Source organism: Borostomias antarcticus (genome assembly GCF_949987555.1).
Source record: "Borostomias antarcticus genome assembly, chromosome: 8".
NCBI lineage: Eukaryota > Metazoa > Chordata > Actinopteri > Stomiiformes > Stomiidae > Borostomias > Borostomias antarcticus.
This window is the reverse complement of record NC_140241.1, coordinates 311,388-328,857: the sequence shown is the minus strand read 5'-3', so window position 1 is coordinate 328,857 and position 17,470 is coordinate 311,388. Positions and strand designations below refer to the sequence as shown.

Below are 17,470 nucleotides of genomic sequence, written 5' to 3'. Positions count from 1 at the left end.
TATAGTATATAAGTGTCCCCCAGGCCCAGTACCTCCAGTATGGGGCTCCAGTTGAGCACGGAGGAGCTCATGAAGACCATGCCGTTGCGGGAGACGGTGGCGGGCGACGCGTTGTCGATGTTGTGCGGCTCGAACACGATCTTGCAGCAGGGCGCCATGGGGATGCGGTCTCCGTTGGCCAGGGTCAGCGTCCTGTTGTCGTCCAGCACAGAGTTGAGGTTCTCAATCCAGATGGCATCCACGGGCCCGTCCAGAACGATCCAGATGTTCTCTCCTGGACAGAGAACAGAACCTTCCAGATGTGCTCTCCTGGACAGAGAACAGAACCATCCAGATGTGCTCTCCTGGACAGAACAGAACTACCCAGATGTTCTCTCCTGGACAGAGAACAGAACCATCCAGATGTGCTCTCCTGGACAGAACAGAACTACCCAGATGTTCTCTCCTGGACAGAGAACAGAACCATCCAGATGTGCTCTCCTGGACAGAACAGAACTACCCAGATGTTCTCTCCTGGACAGAGAACAGAACCTTCCAGATGTGCTCTCCTGGACAGAACAGAACTACCCAGATGTTCTCTCCTGGACAGAGAACAGAACCATCCAGATGTGCTCTCCTGGACAGAGAACAGAACCATCCAGATGTTCTCTCCTGGACAGAGAACAGAACCATCCAGATGTCTCACCCCCTGTCCCTCCTGTCCCCCTGTCTCACCTTTCTTGGCTCTCAAGGTCTTCCTCCACAGTGTAGAGAAGATCCCGTCCGTCCAGTCATTAGTGGCCACGTCTAGACGACCAAACATCTGAGGGGCAGTGATGGCTTTCGGGTTCATTCTCATCTCTCTGTGAGGCTGACCACAGTCTGAGCACACACACACACACACACACACACACACCGCCTTGTTATCAGTCCAGTCAGCAGACTAGGGTTAGGGTCAGGGTTAGGGGGGTTAGGGTTAGGGGGGTTAGGGTTAGGGTCAGGGTTAGGGGGGTTAGGGTCAGGGTTAGGGGGGTTAGGGTCAGGGTCAGGGGGGTTAGGGTCAGGGTTAGGGGGGTTAGGGTCAGGGTTAGGGGGGTTAGGGTCAGGGTTAGGGGGGTTAGGGTCAGGGTCAGGGGGGTTAGGGTCAGGGTTAGGGGGGTTAGGGTCAGGGTCAGGGGGGTTAGGGTCAGGGTTAGGCTGTAGGGTCCAGGGTCCTGCTCCCACCTGTCATGGCTCTCATCAGCGTGTGGATGCAGGTAGTCTTCCCTGCTCCGCTGGGTCCTAGCGCCATCATGCCATGGCGGACCCTCTGGGTCTCAAACAGCTGGATCACCTTCAGCTTCCAGGGAGGGTGGCTGATCAGGCCAGCTTCTTCCACCTGGGTGAGCCCACAGAGGGAGGGAGGCGTTCATACAGAGCCTTCCTGGTATGGATGAGGGTTAGTAAGTGTTCTAGGTATGCATGAGGGTTAGTTAGTGTTCTAGGTATGGATGAGGGTTAGTTAGTGTTCTAGGTATGGATGAGGGTTAGTTAGTGTTCTAGGTATGGGTGAGGGTTAGTTAGTGTTCTAGGTATGGATGAGGGTTAGTTAGTGTTCTATGTATGGATGAGGGTTAGTTAGTGTTCTAGGTATGGATGAGGGTTAGTTAGTGTTCTAGGTATGGATGATGGTTAGTTAGTGTTCTAGGTATGGATGAGGGTTAGTTAGTGTTCTAGGTATGGATGAGGGTTAGTTAGTGTTCTAGGTATGGATGAGGGTTAGTTAGTGTTCTAGGTATGGATGAGGGTTAGTTAGTCTCCTGGTATAGGTGAGGGTTAGTTAGTGTTCTAGGTATGGGTGAGGGTTAGTTAGTGTTCTAGGTATAGGTGAGGGTTAGTTAGTCTCCTGGTATGGATGAGGGTTAGTTAGTCTTGTAGGTGCACTTTGGGACGCATTGTGCTCTAAAATCTACTAGAATACTCTGTTGTGGAATTCACTCTCTCACTCTCTCAGTGGAGAGTCAGGGTTAGGGTCAGGGTCAGGGTTAGGGTCAGGGTCAGGGTTAGGGTCAGGGTTAGGGTCAGGGTCAGGGTCAGGGTTAGGGTCAGGGTCAGGGTCAGGGTCAGGGTTAGGGTCAGGGTCAGGGTCAGGGTCAGGGTCATGGTCAGGGTCAGGGTTAGTCCACCAGCCTGTTTGTCGATGGCCGTCTCCAGTTCGGGGTAGCCTGCTTTATCAAGCTGGATCCCAGGGAACAGGTCTTCAATGAGACTCAGGAACAGAGGCTCATCCTCATCAATCTGTAACACACACACACACACACACACACACACGCACACACACACACACACACACACACACACACAAAGAGGACCATGTCGATGTTGACCATTATAGTGCTTCACAGTTCATTGTCTATTAAAACCGTGCCTGTCTATGTGTCCCTGACATCCATGCCTCCGTTCTATGAGAGAGTTCACATTCGTCCTCTGAGATGTCCAGTACCAGAGCCCACTGCTAGGACTGCTATGCACAGTTCATTTTTCCCACTGCCAATACATTTTGGGTTTGGACACTAAAAATATACTTTGTGTCTCAGTAAATAGTCTACCTAAATACCTATAACTTAATACCACTCTACTCAAGAGTCCCTTCTACTTTTCAAATCCACAGACTTTACAGCTCTGGGAGATTCTTTGTTCTCGAGTGGACGACCTAGTGGAGAGACTGGGTAATGCAACAACCCTGAGCACTTTGGATCCCTGGACCTGTGTAAGGGGTATTGGACCTCTTTAAGGGGTATTGGACCCGTGTAAGGGGTATTGGACCTCTTTAAGGGGTATTGGACCTGTGTAAGGGGTATTGGACCTCTGTAAGGGGTATTGGACCTCTTTAAGGGGTACTGGATCTCTGTAAGGGGTATTGGACCTCTTTAAGGGGTATTAGACCTCTGTAAGGGGTATTGGACCTGTGTAAGGGGTACTGGACCTCTTTAAGGGGTATTATACCTCTGTAAGGGGTATTGGACCTGTGTTAGGGGTATTGGACCTCTGTAAGGGGTACTGGACCTCTTTAAGGGGTATTGGATCTCTGTAAGGGGTACTGGACCTCTTTAAGGGGTATTGGACCTCTTTAAGGGGTATTGGACCTGTGTAAGGGGTACTGGACCTCTGTAAGGGGTATTGGACCTCTTTAAGGGGTATTCGACCTGTGTAAGGGGTACTGGACCTCTTTAAGGGGTACTGGACCTCTTTAAGGGGTATTGGACCTGTGTAAGGGGTATTGGACCTGTGTAAGGGGTACTGGACCTCTTTAAGGGGTATTCGACCTGTGTAAGGGGTATTGGACCTGTGTAAGGGGTATTGGACCTGTGTAAAGGGTACTGGACCTGACAGCATGTTTACTGTGGACTTTATTTTCTCTATTATGAAGTCTATTTTCTATACTAGTCCATTTGTCCAGTTGATTTGTGTGACTACTCACCAGCTTGGACAGGTTCATGTCTCTGAGGACCCTCATGACGATGGTGGACTCCGTGTCGTTTGGGTTGGCCCGTTTAGCCGCTCCAAGTGTGCGCAGAACGGACAGGATGTTACGAAGTCCAAAGTCGTAATGCACCTACACAAACAGCGATGGAAATGATTTCATGCTGGAAATCGATGTTTGATGTATAACAGCACGGCAATAAACAACCACACACAGCAGGAAGGCTCCCGCGTAGACCACCACCCTTCAGCCTCAAACCACCACCCTTCAGCCTCAAACCACCACCCTTCAGCCTCAAACCACCACCCTTCAGCCTCAAACCACCACCCATCAGCCTCAAACCACCACCCTTCAGCCTCAAACCACCACCCTTCAGCCTCAAACCACCACCCTTCAGCCTCAAACCACCACCCTTCAGCCCTAACCCCCACCCTTCAGCCCTAATCCCCACCCTTCAGCTTCAAACCACCACCCTTCAGCCCTAACCCCCACCCTTCAGCTTCAAACCACCACCCTTCAGCCCTAACCCCCACCCTTCAGCCTCAAACCACCACCCTTCAGCCTCAAACCACCACCCTTCAGCCTCAAACCACCACCCTTCAGCCCTAACCCCCACCCTTCAGCCTCAAACCACCACCCTTCAGCCTCAAACCACCACCCTTCAGCCCTAACCCCCACCCTTCAGCCTCAAACCACCACCCTTCAGCCCAACTTCAAACCCCCACCCTTCAGCCTCAAACCACCACCCTTCAGCCTCAAACCACCACCCTTCAGCCCTAACCCCCACCCTTCAGCCTCAAACCCCCACCCTTCAGCCCAACCTCAAACCCACACCCTTCAGCCTCAAACCACCACCCTTCAGCCCAGCAGGTTATGCAGCCTTTTTGTCATGAAAAATGTAATAACTTGAAACAATAACGTAATAACTACATCAGCGTCTGTGAATGTTCTCTTGCTCATGCTCGAATCAATCCAATGGTCCGCTGCAGGACCAGTCATGTGATCGGATGTCAGAGGACTCATGGTTTATGGATGATATGCTGCAGGTCACCCATTGAAATATAAGTCATGTTGAAATATCTCCGTTCCTTTCCTGTGAGTCACCTGCTTGGACAGCTGCTCCTCACACAGCTTGTAGAGCGTGAAGAACTTGCGCGCCAGCTCCATGTTGTCGATGAAGCCGCAGCTCGCCAGCTTCACACGGATGATGATCTGGCGGTCCGGAACCATCATGGCCACCGAGCGGAAGTTGATCTTCAGGTTCTCAGGGAGCTCCTGACGACCTGCATATCCAGGGTTCTGATTGGTTCAACAACAAGAGGAACAGATCCGATTGGGTCAACAGATGGATGGGTCAGTACTGTGAGGAAGTTATTAAAAGATCATGATTAGGTCAAAGAAATTGAACTAAACTTTTTTGAATTCAACTTAACAGGCTCTTTATTGATCCCCGGGCTCAACTCAATAGGCTCTTTATTGATCCTGAGGGTTAGGGTTAGGGTTAGGGTTAGGGTAAGGAACAACATGCAGCAGCTTGAGCCCAACGGGGAAAACTTCTCCTCTCTACAGAACATGATGCCACATCCTGAGGGAGACTAATGACAAGACCACTGATAGAAGCTTCTGTCTTTCACAGCTGATCTATCACAGCTGATCCATCACAGCTGATCCATCACAGCTGATCTACGTATCACAGCTGATCTGATCGGTTTGTTTTAAAAGATATGGGTGGAGATAAGAGGATCAGCTTTATATAGTAAGTTAAATGCAGTCAAACAAAATGAGTTAGTTTTAGTAAGTAATGGTGCATTCGTTTGTGGTCGGACGTGGCAAGTCGCAAGTGGCAAAATACCTACCTCCGACCTGTGTGCATTCGAGCTATAGCGAATGATATGATGATGATATGATATATTGACATCAGCCGGCAACTGGGGGCTGAGAAACATATCCGAATTGCGACGAGGAAGTGCGAGTTCATGCGGCGTTTTATTTAATCATTCCTAGTAGCAAGTCGCAATTTGCCACCTCCCAGTTATAAACGAACGCACCATAAATGAATCACTGTTTTTAAATGAGTTAGTTTTAGTAGGTAAATGAATCCCTGTGTTCTTCCCTGCCGTTACCCAGAACCCACCATGGTGAGGAAGATGCCGAACTCGGGGTTCATGTCCACGCTGTCTCCGTCAGTGAAGATGAAGTTCCTGCGGCGCTCCTTCTTGCAGGTGAGGACGATGGCGATCTGCTGCGCCGCCACCGACAGAACCGGCAGCTCGATCCGGTTGAACTCATCAAAACACCCCCAGGAGCCCGACTGGGCCAGACCTGAGAACAGCACACACATGAGAAAACACCCCCAGGATCCTGACTGGGCCAGACCTGAGAACAGCACACACATAAGAAAACACCCCCAGGATCCCGACTGGGCCAGACCTGAGAACAGCACACACACCACACACACATAACACATCACAACATACCATAACACAGCACCACACACACATAACACAACACACAAGTCAGATATAGTTTGCTCTGAGGGCACCAGCACTAATGAAGGGAGTTCTTACCCTTGAATATCCTCCCCAGGCCTCTGAAGTCCATCTGGTCGGAGCAGTTGAAGACCACCACGTACTTCCCCAGGCAGCGGCCCATGTCCTTGACGGTCTCCGTCTTCCCCGTCCCCGCCGGGCCGGCAGGGGCGCCGCCCATACTCATCCCCAGCGCCTGGGCCAGCGTGATATAACACCTGAGAGACACAGAGAGAGAGAGACCATACTCATCCCCAGCGCCTGGGCCAGCGTGATATAACACCTGAGAGAGACAGAGAGAGAGACCACTCATCCCCAGCGCCTGGGCCAGCGTGATATAACACCTGAGAGAGACAGAGAGAGAGAGACCATACTCATCCCCAGCGCCTGGGCCAGCGTGATATAACACCTGAGAGAGACAGAGAGAGAGACCATACTCATCCCCAGCGCCTGGGCCAGCGTGATATAACACCTGAGAGAGACAGAGAGAGAGACCATACTCATCCCCAGCGCCTGGGCCAGCGTGATATAACACCTGAGAGAGACAGAGAGAGAGAGAGAGACCATACTCATCCCCAGCGCCTGGGCCAGCGTGATATAACACCTGAGAGAGACAGAGAGAGAGACCATACTCATCCCCAGCGCCTGGGCCAGCGTGATATAACACCTGAGAGAGACAGAGAGAGAGAGAGAGAGAGAGCGAGAGAGAGAGAGAGAAAGGGAGAGAAAGAGAGAGAGAGAGAGAGAGAGAGAGAGAGAGAGAGAGAAACAGTCTGCACTTTATTCACACACATTCACTACTGGCTCGCAGAAAAAATCAGACCAGACACCAAAACTCTGTCTGCAGTGCTCGACCCAACAAGCTCCGTCTGTTAGCTCTGTTAGCTCTGTTAGCTCTGTTAGGTCTGTTAGGTCTGTTAGCTCTGTTAGGTCTGTTAGCTCTGTTAGCTCTGTTAGCTCTGTTAGGTCTGTTAGCTCTGTTAGCTCTGTTAGCTCTGTTAGGTCTGTTAGCTCTGTTAGCTCTGTTAGGTCTGTTAGCTCTGTTAGCTCTGTTAGGTCTGTTAGCTCTGTTAGGTCTGTTAGGTCTGTTAGGTCTGTTAGCTCTGTTAGCTCTGTTAGGTCTGTTAGCTCTGTTAGCTCTGTTAGCTCTGTTAGGTCTGTTAGCTCTGTTAGGTCTGTTAGGTCTGTTAGCTCTGTTAGCTCAAAAGACTAGAATTTATCTGGCGACCCAAATGTCCAGGGAAACACTGGTAGAGAGTGTTGACCAGCCGGTCTGTAGTATAGACTATACAGACCTGTCAGTGAGGGGGGTGTTGACCAGCCGGTCTGTAGTATAGACTATACAGACCTGTCAGTGAGGGGGGTGTTGACCAGACGGTTTGTAGTATAGACTATACAGACCTGTCAGTGAGGGGGGTGTTGACCAGACGGTCTGTAGTATAGACTATACAGACCTGTCAGTGAGGGGGGTGATGACCAGACGGTCTGTGCAGCCCAGGAACTCGTTCTGGTAGACAAAGCTCACATCCGTGATGTTGATGATCATCTTGTCTGAGTCCTCGTTGAAGTAGAAACGACACTGCTTCAGCCAGTCAAAGTCTGTATGGCTCTTGATATGCAGGCGGCACTGTGGAAATGGATCAGGGAGGAGAGGAGAGAGGAGGGGAGAGGAGAGGAGAGAGAGGAGAGAGGAAGAGAGGAGGGGAGAGGAGTGGGAGGAGAGGAGAGAGAGGAGAGAAGGGGGCGATTAGTGGGGAGAAGGAGAGGACAGAATACATGAGACATCATTATTAGTAGTTAATAGTCATTATATTAACAACATAGATCAGATGACTCTCATTTACAGTACAGTACACCCAAATGACCGGGAATCACAGTATCATTTTTTTGTATCCCGACCGATGTTCAACCCAAAACTGCGCCCTGCTTGAGACAGTAGAACCTGCACCCTTGCTTGAGACAGTAGAACCTGCACCCTTGCTTGAGACAGTAGAACCTGCACCCTTGCTTGGGACAGTAGAACCTGCGCCCTGCTTGGGACAGTAGAACCTGCGCCCTGCTTGGGACAGTAGAACCTGCGTCCTGGCTTGGGACAGTAGAACCTGCGCCCTGCTTGGGACAGTAGAACCTGCGCCCTGCTTGGGACAGTAGAACCTGCACCCTTGCTTGGGACAGTAGAACCTGCGCCCTGCTTGGGACAGTAGAACCTGCGTCCTGGCTTGGGACAGTAGAACCTGCGTCCTGGCTTGGGACAGTAGAACCTGCGTCCTGGCTTGGGACAGTAGAACCTGCGTTCTGGCTTGCGACAGTAGTAGACATTTAAGTGGAGCCTCACAAATACAGATGTCAAACAGATATCTGAATCAGTCTCCAGGCTAACAGGTGAAATTCTACCTGACATCATACAGTGACAGACTGGCCCAACCAGGAATAACCAGCCCCAGTCCTGGCCCGGTCCAGGAACAACCTGCCCCACCCCTGGCCCACCCAGGAACAACCAGCCCCAGCCCTGGCCCGGTCCAGGAACAACCAGCCCCAACCAGGAACAACCAGCCCCACCCCTGACCCAACCAGGAACAACCAGCCCCAGCCCTGGCCCACCCAGGAACAACCAGCCCCACCCCTGGCCCACCCAGGAACAACCAGCCCCAGCCCTGACCCGGCCCAGGAACAACCAGCCCCAACCCTGACCCAACCAGGAACAACCAGCCCCAACCAGGAACAACCAGCCCCACCCCTGACCCAACCAGGAACAACCAGCCCCACCCAGGAACAACCAGCCCCACCCCTGACCCGGCCCAGGAACAACCAGCCCCAGTCCTGGCCCAACCAGGAACAACCAGCCCCAGCCCTGACCCGGCCCAGGAACAACCAGCCCCACCCCTGACCCAACCAGGACCAACCTGCCCCAGCCCTGGCCCAACCAGGAACAACCTGCCCCAGCCCTGACCCGGCCCAGGAACAACCAGCCCCAGCCCTGACCCACCCAGGAACCACCAGCCCCAGCCCTGGCCCACCCAGGAACAACCTGCCCCAGCCCTGACCCACCCAGGAACAACCAGCCCCAGCCCTGGCCCACCCAGGAACAACCTGCCCCAGCCCTGAACCGGTCCAGGAACAACCAGCCCCAGCCCTGGTCCACCCAGGAACAACCAGCCCCACCCCTGACCCAACCAGGACCAACCTGCCCCAGCCCTGGCCCAACCAGGAACAACCTGCCCCAGCCCTGACCCGGCCCAGGAACAACCAGCCCCACCCCTGGCCCACCCAGGAACAACCAGCCCCACCCCTGGCCCAACCAGGAACAACCAGCCCCAGCCCTGGCCCACCCAGGAACAACCAGCCCCAGACCTGGCCCATCCAGGAACAACCAGCCCCAGCCCTGGTCCACCCAGGAACAACCAGCCCCAGCCTGCACGCCGCTCACCAGGTCGTCAAAGATGTCCCTCTGGTGGACGTGGATGGTGATGAGGGTCTCGTACTTGGTCCTCTCCACGGCGCCCAGGTCGCTGGTGGTCATGTCGATCAGCGTGTTCAGCAGCTCCAGGAAGGACTGGTTGGTCTTGCTCATGATTTTGCGGTCGTAGCGAGCGTTGGTCAGGGCCTCCTCAGAGTCTCTGGTCCAGATCATCTGCACGCCCAGCAGACCCACCTACACACACACACACACACACCCACACACACACACGCACACACACCCACCCACACACACACACACACCCACACACACCCACACACACACACACACACCCACACACACACACACACACACACACACACGCACACACACGCACACACACCCACACACACACACACACACACACACACACACACACACACGCACCCACACACGCACCCACACACACACGCACACACACACAGAGGAGCACCTGTTTTAAACCACCTGCACACACAGTGGAATGGTAAATGGTAAATGGACTGCACTTATATAGCGATTTTCCACCTTAGCGGCACTCAAAGCGCTTTACAATGGCCTCTCATTCACCCATTCACACACACATTCACACACCAATGGTGGTAGCTGCCATGCAAGGTGCTAACCTGCTCATTGGGAGCAATTTGGGGTTAGGTGTCTTGCTCAAGGACACTTCAACATGTGGACAGTCGGAGCTGGGATTCGAACCGCTGACCCTTCGATCATTGAACGACCCGCTCTACCAACTGAGCTACAGCCGCCCCCACAAGGGGAGAGGAGCGCCTGTTTTAAACCTCCCAGCAGAGAGGAGGAGAGGAGGAATGTTTTAAAATGTTTTAAAATACACAAAGTTATTCTGGTACCACTTTACATAAGCCCGGTACATGAACTGTATGTGTAGATGAAGTTAATTCTCTTTTGATGTTTTTGTAATGATCAGCTATGTACTGTATTTTGTTTTCCATGACGTTACACACAGGCATGTGAACGGACCACCTGTTACACACGGGCATGTGAACGGACCACCTGTTACACACAGGCATGTGAACGGACCACCTGTTACACACAGGCATGTGAACGGACGACCTGCCAAGCCCCCAGCGCCCACCTGGGCAGGGAAGGAGTCCAGGAAGTCAATGAGCTGGAAGCCGCTGTCCTGGATGGCCATGGCCGCCTGCCGGATCACCAGGTGCAAAGACCTCTGGGATTCCTTCAGCAGCGCGTTGAGCCACACCTCCACGTTGCCCTCGGCGATCACCAGGCGGTCCAGCTCCACAGTTTCTCCCTCCCGGGACGAGATCGCCAGGATCCGGTCGTACATCTGAGGACACACAGGAACAGGGTGTCTATGGGCTGAACCACTATCACAGGACCACAGTGTGTCTATGGGCTGAACCACTATCACAGGACCACAGTGTGTCTATGGGCTGAACCACTATCACAGGACCACAGGGTGTCTATGGGCTGAACCACTATCACAGGACCACAGTGTGTCTATGGGCTGAACCACTATCACAGGACCACAGGGTAACAGGGTGTCTATGGGCTGAACCACTATCACAGGACCACAGTGTGTCTATGGGCTGAACCACTATCACAGGACCACAGGGTGTCTATGGGCTGAACCACTATCACAGGATCACAGGGTGTCTATGGGCTAACTAAATAACTATCTATCTATCTATCTATCTATCTATCTATCTATCTATCTATCTATCTATCTATCTATCTATCTATCTATCTATCTATCTATCTATCTATCTGTACGTTTACATGTGACAAATAAAGATTTGAATCTGAATCTGAAGTTGTTTTTTTTACGTGGATAGCGGGCCCTAACCCTAACCCTAACCCTAACCTGACCCTAACCCTAACCCTAACCCTAACCCTAACCCTATCCCATGGACCTGAAATGTTCAAGTCCATAGTGTTTTGGTACTTTGCACTTTGCCTAACACACTCAATATTGTACCTTTGGTGTGTGTGTGTGTGCGTGTGTGTGTGTGTGTGTGTGTGCGTGTGTGTGTGCGTGTGTGTGCATACGGTGTACAGTACCTTGTCATGGAAACGGACACACTTGATGTTGTCGAAGATGTTGAGCAGGTGCGCCTGGATGGTGTGAGAGTCCGAGGCCTGGCCCAGGATCTCCAGCAGCGTGGGGTCGGACACGAAGAAGAACCGCGGGAACAACAGACGCTTCTTCTCCAGGTAGCTACACACAGAGATACAGTCACAACACTCCTCCAGGTAGATACAACACAGTAATAACACTCCTCCAGGTAGATACACACAGAGAGACAGTCACAACACTCCTCCAGGTAGATACACACAGAGATACAGTCACAACACTCCTCCAGGTAGATACACACAGAGAGACAGTCACAACACTCCTCCAGGTAGATACACACAGAGAGACAGTCACAACACTCCTCCAGGTAGATACACACAGAGATACAGTCACAACACTCCTCCAGGTAGATACACACAGAGAGACAGTCACAACACTCCTCCAGGTAGATACACACAGAGATACAGTCACAACACTCCTCCAGGTAGATACACACAGAGAGACAGTCACAACACTCCTCCAGGTAGATACACACAGAGATACAGTCACAACACTCCTCCAGGTAGATACAACACAGTAATAACACTCCTCCAGGTAGATACAACACAGTAATAACACTCCTCCAGGTAGATCTCCCATGTCTCACCCAGTCAGGTCTCTCTCCCATGTCTCACCCAGTCAGGTCTCTCTCCCATGTCTCACCCAGTCAGGTCTCTCTCCCATGTCTCCCCCAGTCAGGGCTCTCTCCCATGTCTCACCCAGTCAGGTCTCTCTCCCATGTCTCCCCCGGTCAGGTCTCTCTCCCATGTCTCACCCAGTCAGGTCTCTCTCCCATGTCTCCCCCAGTCAGGTCTCTCTCCCATGTCTCACCCAGTCAGGTCTCTCTCCCATGTCTCACCCAGTCAGGTCTCACCCAGTCAGGTCTCTCTCCCATGTCTCCCCCAGTCAGGTCTCTCTCCCATGTCTCCCCCAGTCAGGTCTCACCCAGTCAGGTCTCTCTCCCATGCCTCCCCCAGTCAGGTCTCTCTCCCATGTCTCACCCGGTCAGGGACTTCTGGCAGATCTCGAGCTGTTCCAGCAGGTGGGGCAGCAGCTGGCCCATGGTCTCGTCTCCCACGCAGGACTGCACCACGTTGGGCATCTCGTGGGCTCGCGTCATGATCTTCACCCACGACTTGTCGATGTTGGAGAAGCGCTTGGCTTCCTGGGATCAAGTGCATGTTATTCATGTAGCTCTCACACAACAGACAAGCAGCCTGGCGCATAGTATAAGAGGTGCTGTATCCTAAACTAAACACGCCCCCATCCCCAGCCTCTGCTTCCTTACTCCCAAGGGCACAGTGTGAACCGTTCAGGGGGGGTTAAGGTTCAGATAGAAGTCAGGGTTCAACGGAAAGTTGTCTGAAGTATAGAATATGTGGCTCTTCAGTTGAATTCCTCTTCTCGAGCCATATTTCTAAACATCTACAGGCCACCCAAATACTGTCCAAACTTCTTTGATGACTTTGCTGAACCGTTGTCTACTGTCTGCATTGACTTTGACTGTGTGGCTATTGTTGGTGATTTTAACATCCATGTTGACAACCCTCAGGGCAGAGGGACTAAAGAGCTAGGTTGTGTCCTTGATAACTATGGACTGACTCAGCATGTGACGGAGCCCACACACAACAAGGGGCACACTCTGGACTGGATCATCACCAAAGGTCTGAATATTTCCAAGGTTCAGGTGTCTGATGTTGCGCTCTCTGATCATTCCTGTGCTTTCTTTGAGAGTACTATCTCCATGCACACAAATTCTCAATCAGAGGTTATCTCAAAACGGAACATCACTGAAAACACCAGTGAGATATTTACTCAGGCTTTCTCGTCCACACCTGCCCTCTATATGGCCTCAGTCAACGAGCTTGTAGATAATTTCAATGTTAAAATTACAAACATTATTGACGCCGTTGCACCCACTAAGGTGAAGGTGGTCTCTGGTAAGAGAAGATCTCCATGGAGAAACGGCATGCTGGTCAGAATAGAAAAGAGAGAGTGTCGAAAATCTGAACGCAGATGGCGAAAAACAAATCTCCATGTTCATTATGACATCTATAAAGAGAGACTTCGCATTTATAATATGGAGCTGAGAAATGCACAGCAGACCTTCTTTTCTGACATCATCACCAAAAACCATAACAATGCGCGTGCTTTGTTTGCCACTGTTGATAGGCTGACAAACCCTCCTGTGTCAGTAGCCTCTGAACTTCTATCCACCAGGGCCTGCAATGAATTTGCCTCATTCTTCACTGACAAAATTCAGAAAATTAGACAAGCAGTTAGTGCCTCCATTCCAGGTACAGGACATGTGTCGTCACAGTGTCCACTTAACATCAATACCATGACACAATTTAATCCGATCAACCATAAAACCCTGGGGGACATTATATAATACCTGTTGCCTTGATGTTCTACCTACAGACTTCTTCAAAACTGTATCCAACTGCATGGCCTCTGATTTACTACAAATTGTAAACACATCTCTTCTTTCAGGTGTGTTCCCACATACCCTGAAAACTGCAGTCATCAAGCCACTCTTAAAAAAGAATAATCTAGACAGCTCACAAATGAACAATTATAGGCCCATATCAAACCTCCCATTTCTAAGCAAAATAATTGAAAAGGTTGTTTTCCAACAACTGAATAACTTCCTGGCACTAAGTAATGGCTTTGATGTCTTCCAGTCAGGATTTCGACCACACCACAGCACAGAGACTGCTCTAATTAAGGTATTTAATGACATCCATTTAAACACAGATAATGCCAAAATCTCAGTCTTAGTATTACTGGATCTCAGCGCTGCGTTCGACACGGTAGACCACAACATACTACTAGGCCGACTGGAAAATTGGTTGGGAATTTCTGGTACAGTGTTAGATTGGTTTGAATCCTACTTAAAGGACAGGGACTATTTTGTGTCTATAGGCAATTACAAATCTGAGCTGACAAAAATGACCTGTGGAGTTCCCCAAGGCTCCATCCTGGGGCCTCTTCTGTTCAACATTTACATGCTCCCACTAACTCAAATTATGGAAAACAACAAAATGTTACCATAGCTATGCAGATGACACACAAATTTATATCACTATATCACCAGGAGACTATAATCCCATACAAGCGCTGAGTAAGTGCATTCAACAAATCAATGATTGGATGTGCCAGAACTTTCTCCAACTAAACAAAAATAAAACTGAAGTAATTGTCTTTGGAGCCAAAGAAGAACGATTAAAAGTCAGTGCTCAACTTCAATCAGTAATGCTAAAAACCACAAACGAAGCCAGAAATCTTGGTGTAGTCATGGACTCAGACCTGAATTTCAACAGCCACATTAAGTCAATTACAAAGTCAGCCTACTATCACCTGAAGAATATATCAAGGATCAAAGGATTTATGTCCCAGAAGGATTTGGAAAAACTTGTCCATGCGTTTATCTTCAGTAGACTCGACTACTGTAACGGCATGTATACAGGTCTCTCTAAAAAATCGATCAGACAGCTGCAGCTGATTCAGAACGCTGCTGCTCGAGTCCTCACTAAGACTAAGAAAGTGGATCACATCACTCCAGTTCTGAGGTCTTTACACTGGCTTCCTGTCTGTCAAAGAATTGACTTTAAAATACTGCTGTTGGTTTATAAAGCACTGAATGGTCTAGGGCCAAAATATATTTCTGATCTGCTCATATGCTATGAACCATCCAGACCCCTCAGGTCGTCTGGCACAGGTCTGCTTTCTGTCCCCAGAGTTAAAACAAAACATGGAGAAGCAGCATTCAGTTTTTATGCTCCACATATCTGGAACAAACTTCCAGAAAACTGCAGGTCTGCTGCAACTCTTGGTTCTTTTAAAACAAGCCTGAAGACTTTTCTTTTTGCCACTGCTTTCTAAGAGGAGCTATGTTTATCTGTATACTGCACTGTAACTTTTATTCCTGTATTCTATTTGTCCTGCTTTTTGTTTAAATGTCTATAATGACTTGCTTTTTGTTTTAATGCTTTTAATTTGTCCTGCCTTTTGTTTTAAATGTCTTTAATGTCTTGCTTTTTGTTTTAATGCTTTTAATGTCTCATGTAAAGCACCTTGAATTGCCCTGTGGCTGAAATGTGCTATATAAATAAACTTGCCTTGCCTTGCCTTGCCTTGAAGTGTACTGGGTCTGAAATGAAGTTTAAAAAAAAAAAAAAAAAAAATACATTTGATTTCTGTGTGTGTCCCCTGTCTTCTGTGTGTGTCCCCTGTCTTCTGTGTGTGTCCCCTGTCTTCTGTGTGTGTCCCCTGTCTTCTGTGTGTCTCCTGTCTTCTGTGTGTGTCCCCTGTCTTCTGTGTGTGTCCCCTGTCTTCTGTGTGTGTCCCCTGTCTTCTGTGTGTGTCCCCTGTCTTCTGTGTGTGTCCCCTGTCTTCTGTGTGTGTCCCCTGTCTTCTGTGTGTCTCCCCTGTCTTCTGTGTGTGTCCCCGGTCTTCTGTGTGTGTCCCCTGTCTTCTGTGTGTGTCCCCTGTCTGGATATTATGGATATTTGGAGGATGCCTCTTTGTAACATTTTAGTCAGGGACCACAGATGAAAATTAGCTTCTTGGCTAAATCTGGCGTATTTACATTTTCAAATAAACTGAAATTGAAATTGACAATTGCAATTGTTGTAAGTCACTTTGAATAAAAATGAGATAAGACTTGATATTACATAGGCCTTGATTGGACATGGCCTCATTCTTCATCTATCGGTATGGATAGATATATATCGGTATGGATAGATATATAGATATATATCGGTATGGATAGATATATATCGGTATGGATAGATATATATCGGTATGGATAGATGAAGAATGAGGCCATGTCCAATCAAGGCCTATGTAATATCAAGTCTTATCTCATTTTTATTTAAAGCGACTTACAACAATTGCACTTAATGTAGGAAAGGTCAGTGTAATACTACTTGCCAGAACTCAGAAGTGCATCTCCTTTCAACTGCATTTCCCATGAGCACCACTGCTTCTTGTGGTAAAGATCTCTTGCCTAGCCCAGCATTAGTTTTGGAAGCCAGCAAAAAGACGCTACTGGTCAGAATAACAAGTGACGAGGTAAATAAACTGTTTTGTCCTTTCTGGTTGACCCGACCAGCCGAGCAGATATCTCTAGAATGGCCATATTTAATAATGTAGAGGCATCAGTATTAAAATGAGAGTCAAAAAGTCATTGTTGCTTTAAGACAAACACGATAAACAAAATGTAATACAGTATCTAATCAAGTCAAGGTCCAAATGAAGGTCAAAGGTCAAACAAAGAAACTTGATACATTTTGAAATGAAAGACTATTTTTACCTTGGGAAGTTGTTTGGCGATGTCTCCGCCTACGAACACGGCCTCCAGATAGATCCACAAGTTCTGCACGGTCATCCAGTTCTCAATGATGTCCGTGGTGTTGGAGAGGTTGTGAACCCACTTCTGGATCTGGGTTTTGAATGGCGTGTTGTACCTGTGGAAGACCACAACTAATCACCATCTAATATTTATATATTTTTTTGTTTTATTTTGGTTTTATTTGAAGGCAAAATGAAAGACAAACCAAATATCTCACTGGAAACCTGCATGGTTTCATTTATCTGGTTTCCCAAGTTTTTTTCTTTTTACGTTTTTTTTTGTACAATACTTACAGCTTTACAGGGGGATCATAATACAACAATAGGCTCCTAGTTATTCTACATGGATCATAGGAAGTCTGGTCCGAACCCTTTGACACATACATGTACAGTGTTTGTTCTTAATGGCTGCCTAGTTAAATAAAGGTTAAATAAAATGCAAAAATATGATCCAGTGTGATCCTCCTAGAGTGGTCCCTGCAATGTGAGATCACACGTATGATTCAGCAATTTTTGTAGTTCTTGTATTTTTGTATTTTTTAGAAACTAGCTGGCTAGCTTAAAGGGCAATGCTCGTTTTTGACAACCTGGACCTTATTTAC

The 17,470-nt window shown here is 49.2% G+C and overlaps 1 protein-coding gene across 2 annotated transcripts in view; it reads right to left on the bottom strand.

Annotated features, from left to right (window-relative positions):
- Positions 1–17,470, bottom strand: part of dnah5 (dynein, axonemal, heavy chain 5) — a gene marked incomplete at both ends in the record, with an annotated part of 112,307 nt that overhangs the window by 46,533 nt on the left and 48,304 nt on the right. For both annotated transcript variants that reach the window (XM_084441832.1, XM_084441833.1), the window contains 14 exons: positions 33–274; positions 715–861; positions 1,204–1,357; positions 2,149–2,256; positions 3,440–3,574; positions 4,547–4,741; positions 5,577–5,764; positions 6,010–6,188; positions 7,425–7,597; positions 9,398–9,622; positions 10,515–10,727; positions 11,462–11,618; positions 12,515–12,678; positions 16,831–16,984. In XM_084441832.1, coding sequence (XP_084297958.1) covers positions 33–274; positions 715–861; positions 1,204–1,357; positions 2,149–2,256; positions 3,440–3,574; positions 4,547–4,741; positions 5,577–5,764; positions 6,010–6,188; positions 7,425–7,597; positions 9,398–9,622; positions 10,515–10,727; positions 11,462–11,618; positions 12,515–12,678; positions 16,831–16,984 — 2,434 coding nt within the window. The remainder of the gene's footprint in view (positions 1–32; positions 275–714; positions 862–1,203; positions 1,358–2,148; positions 2,257–3,439; positions 3,575–4,546; positions 4,742–5,576; positions 5,765–6,009; positions 6,189–7,424; positions 7,598–9,397; positions 9,623–10,514; positions 10,728–11,461; positions 11,619–12,514; positions 12,679–16,830; positions 16,985–17,470) is intronic.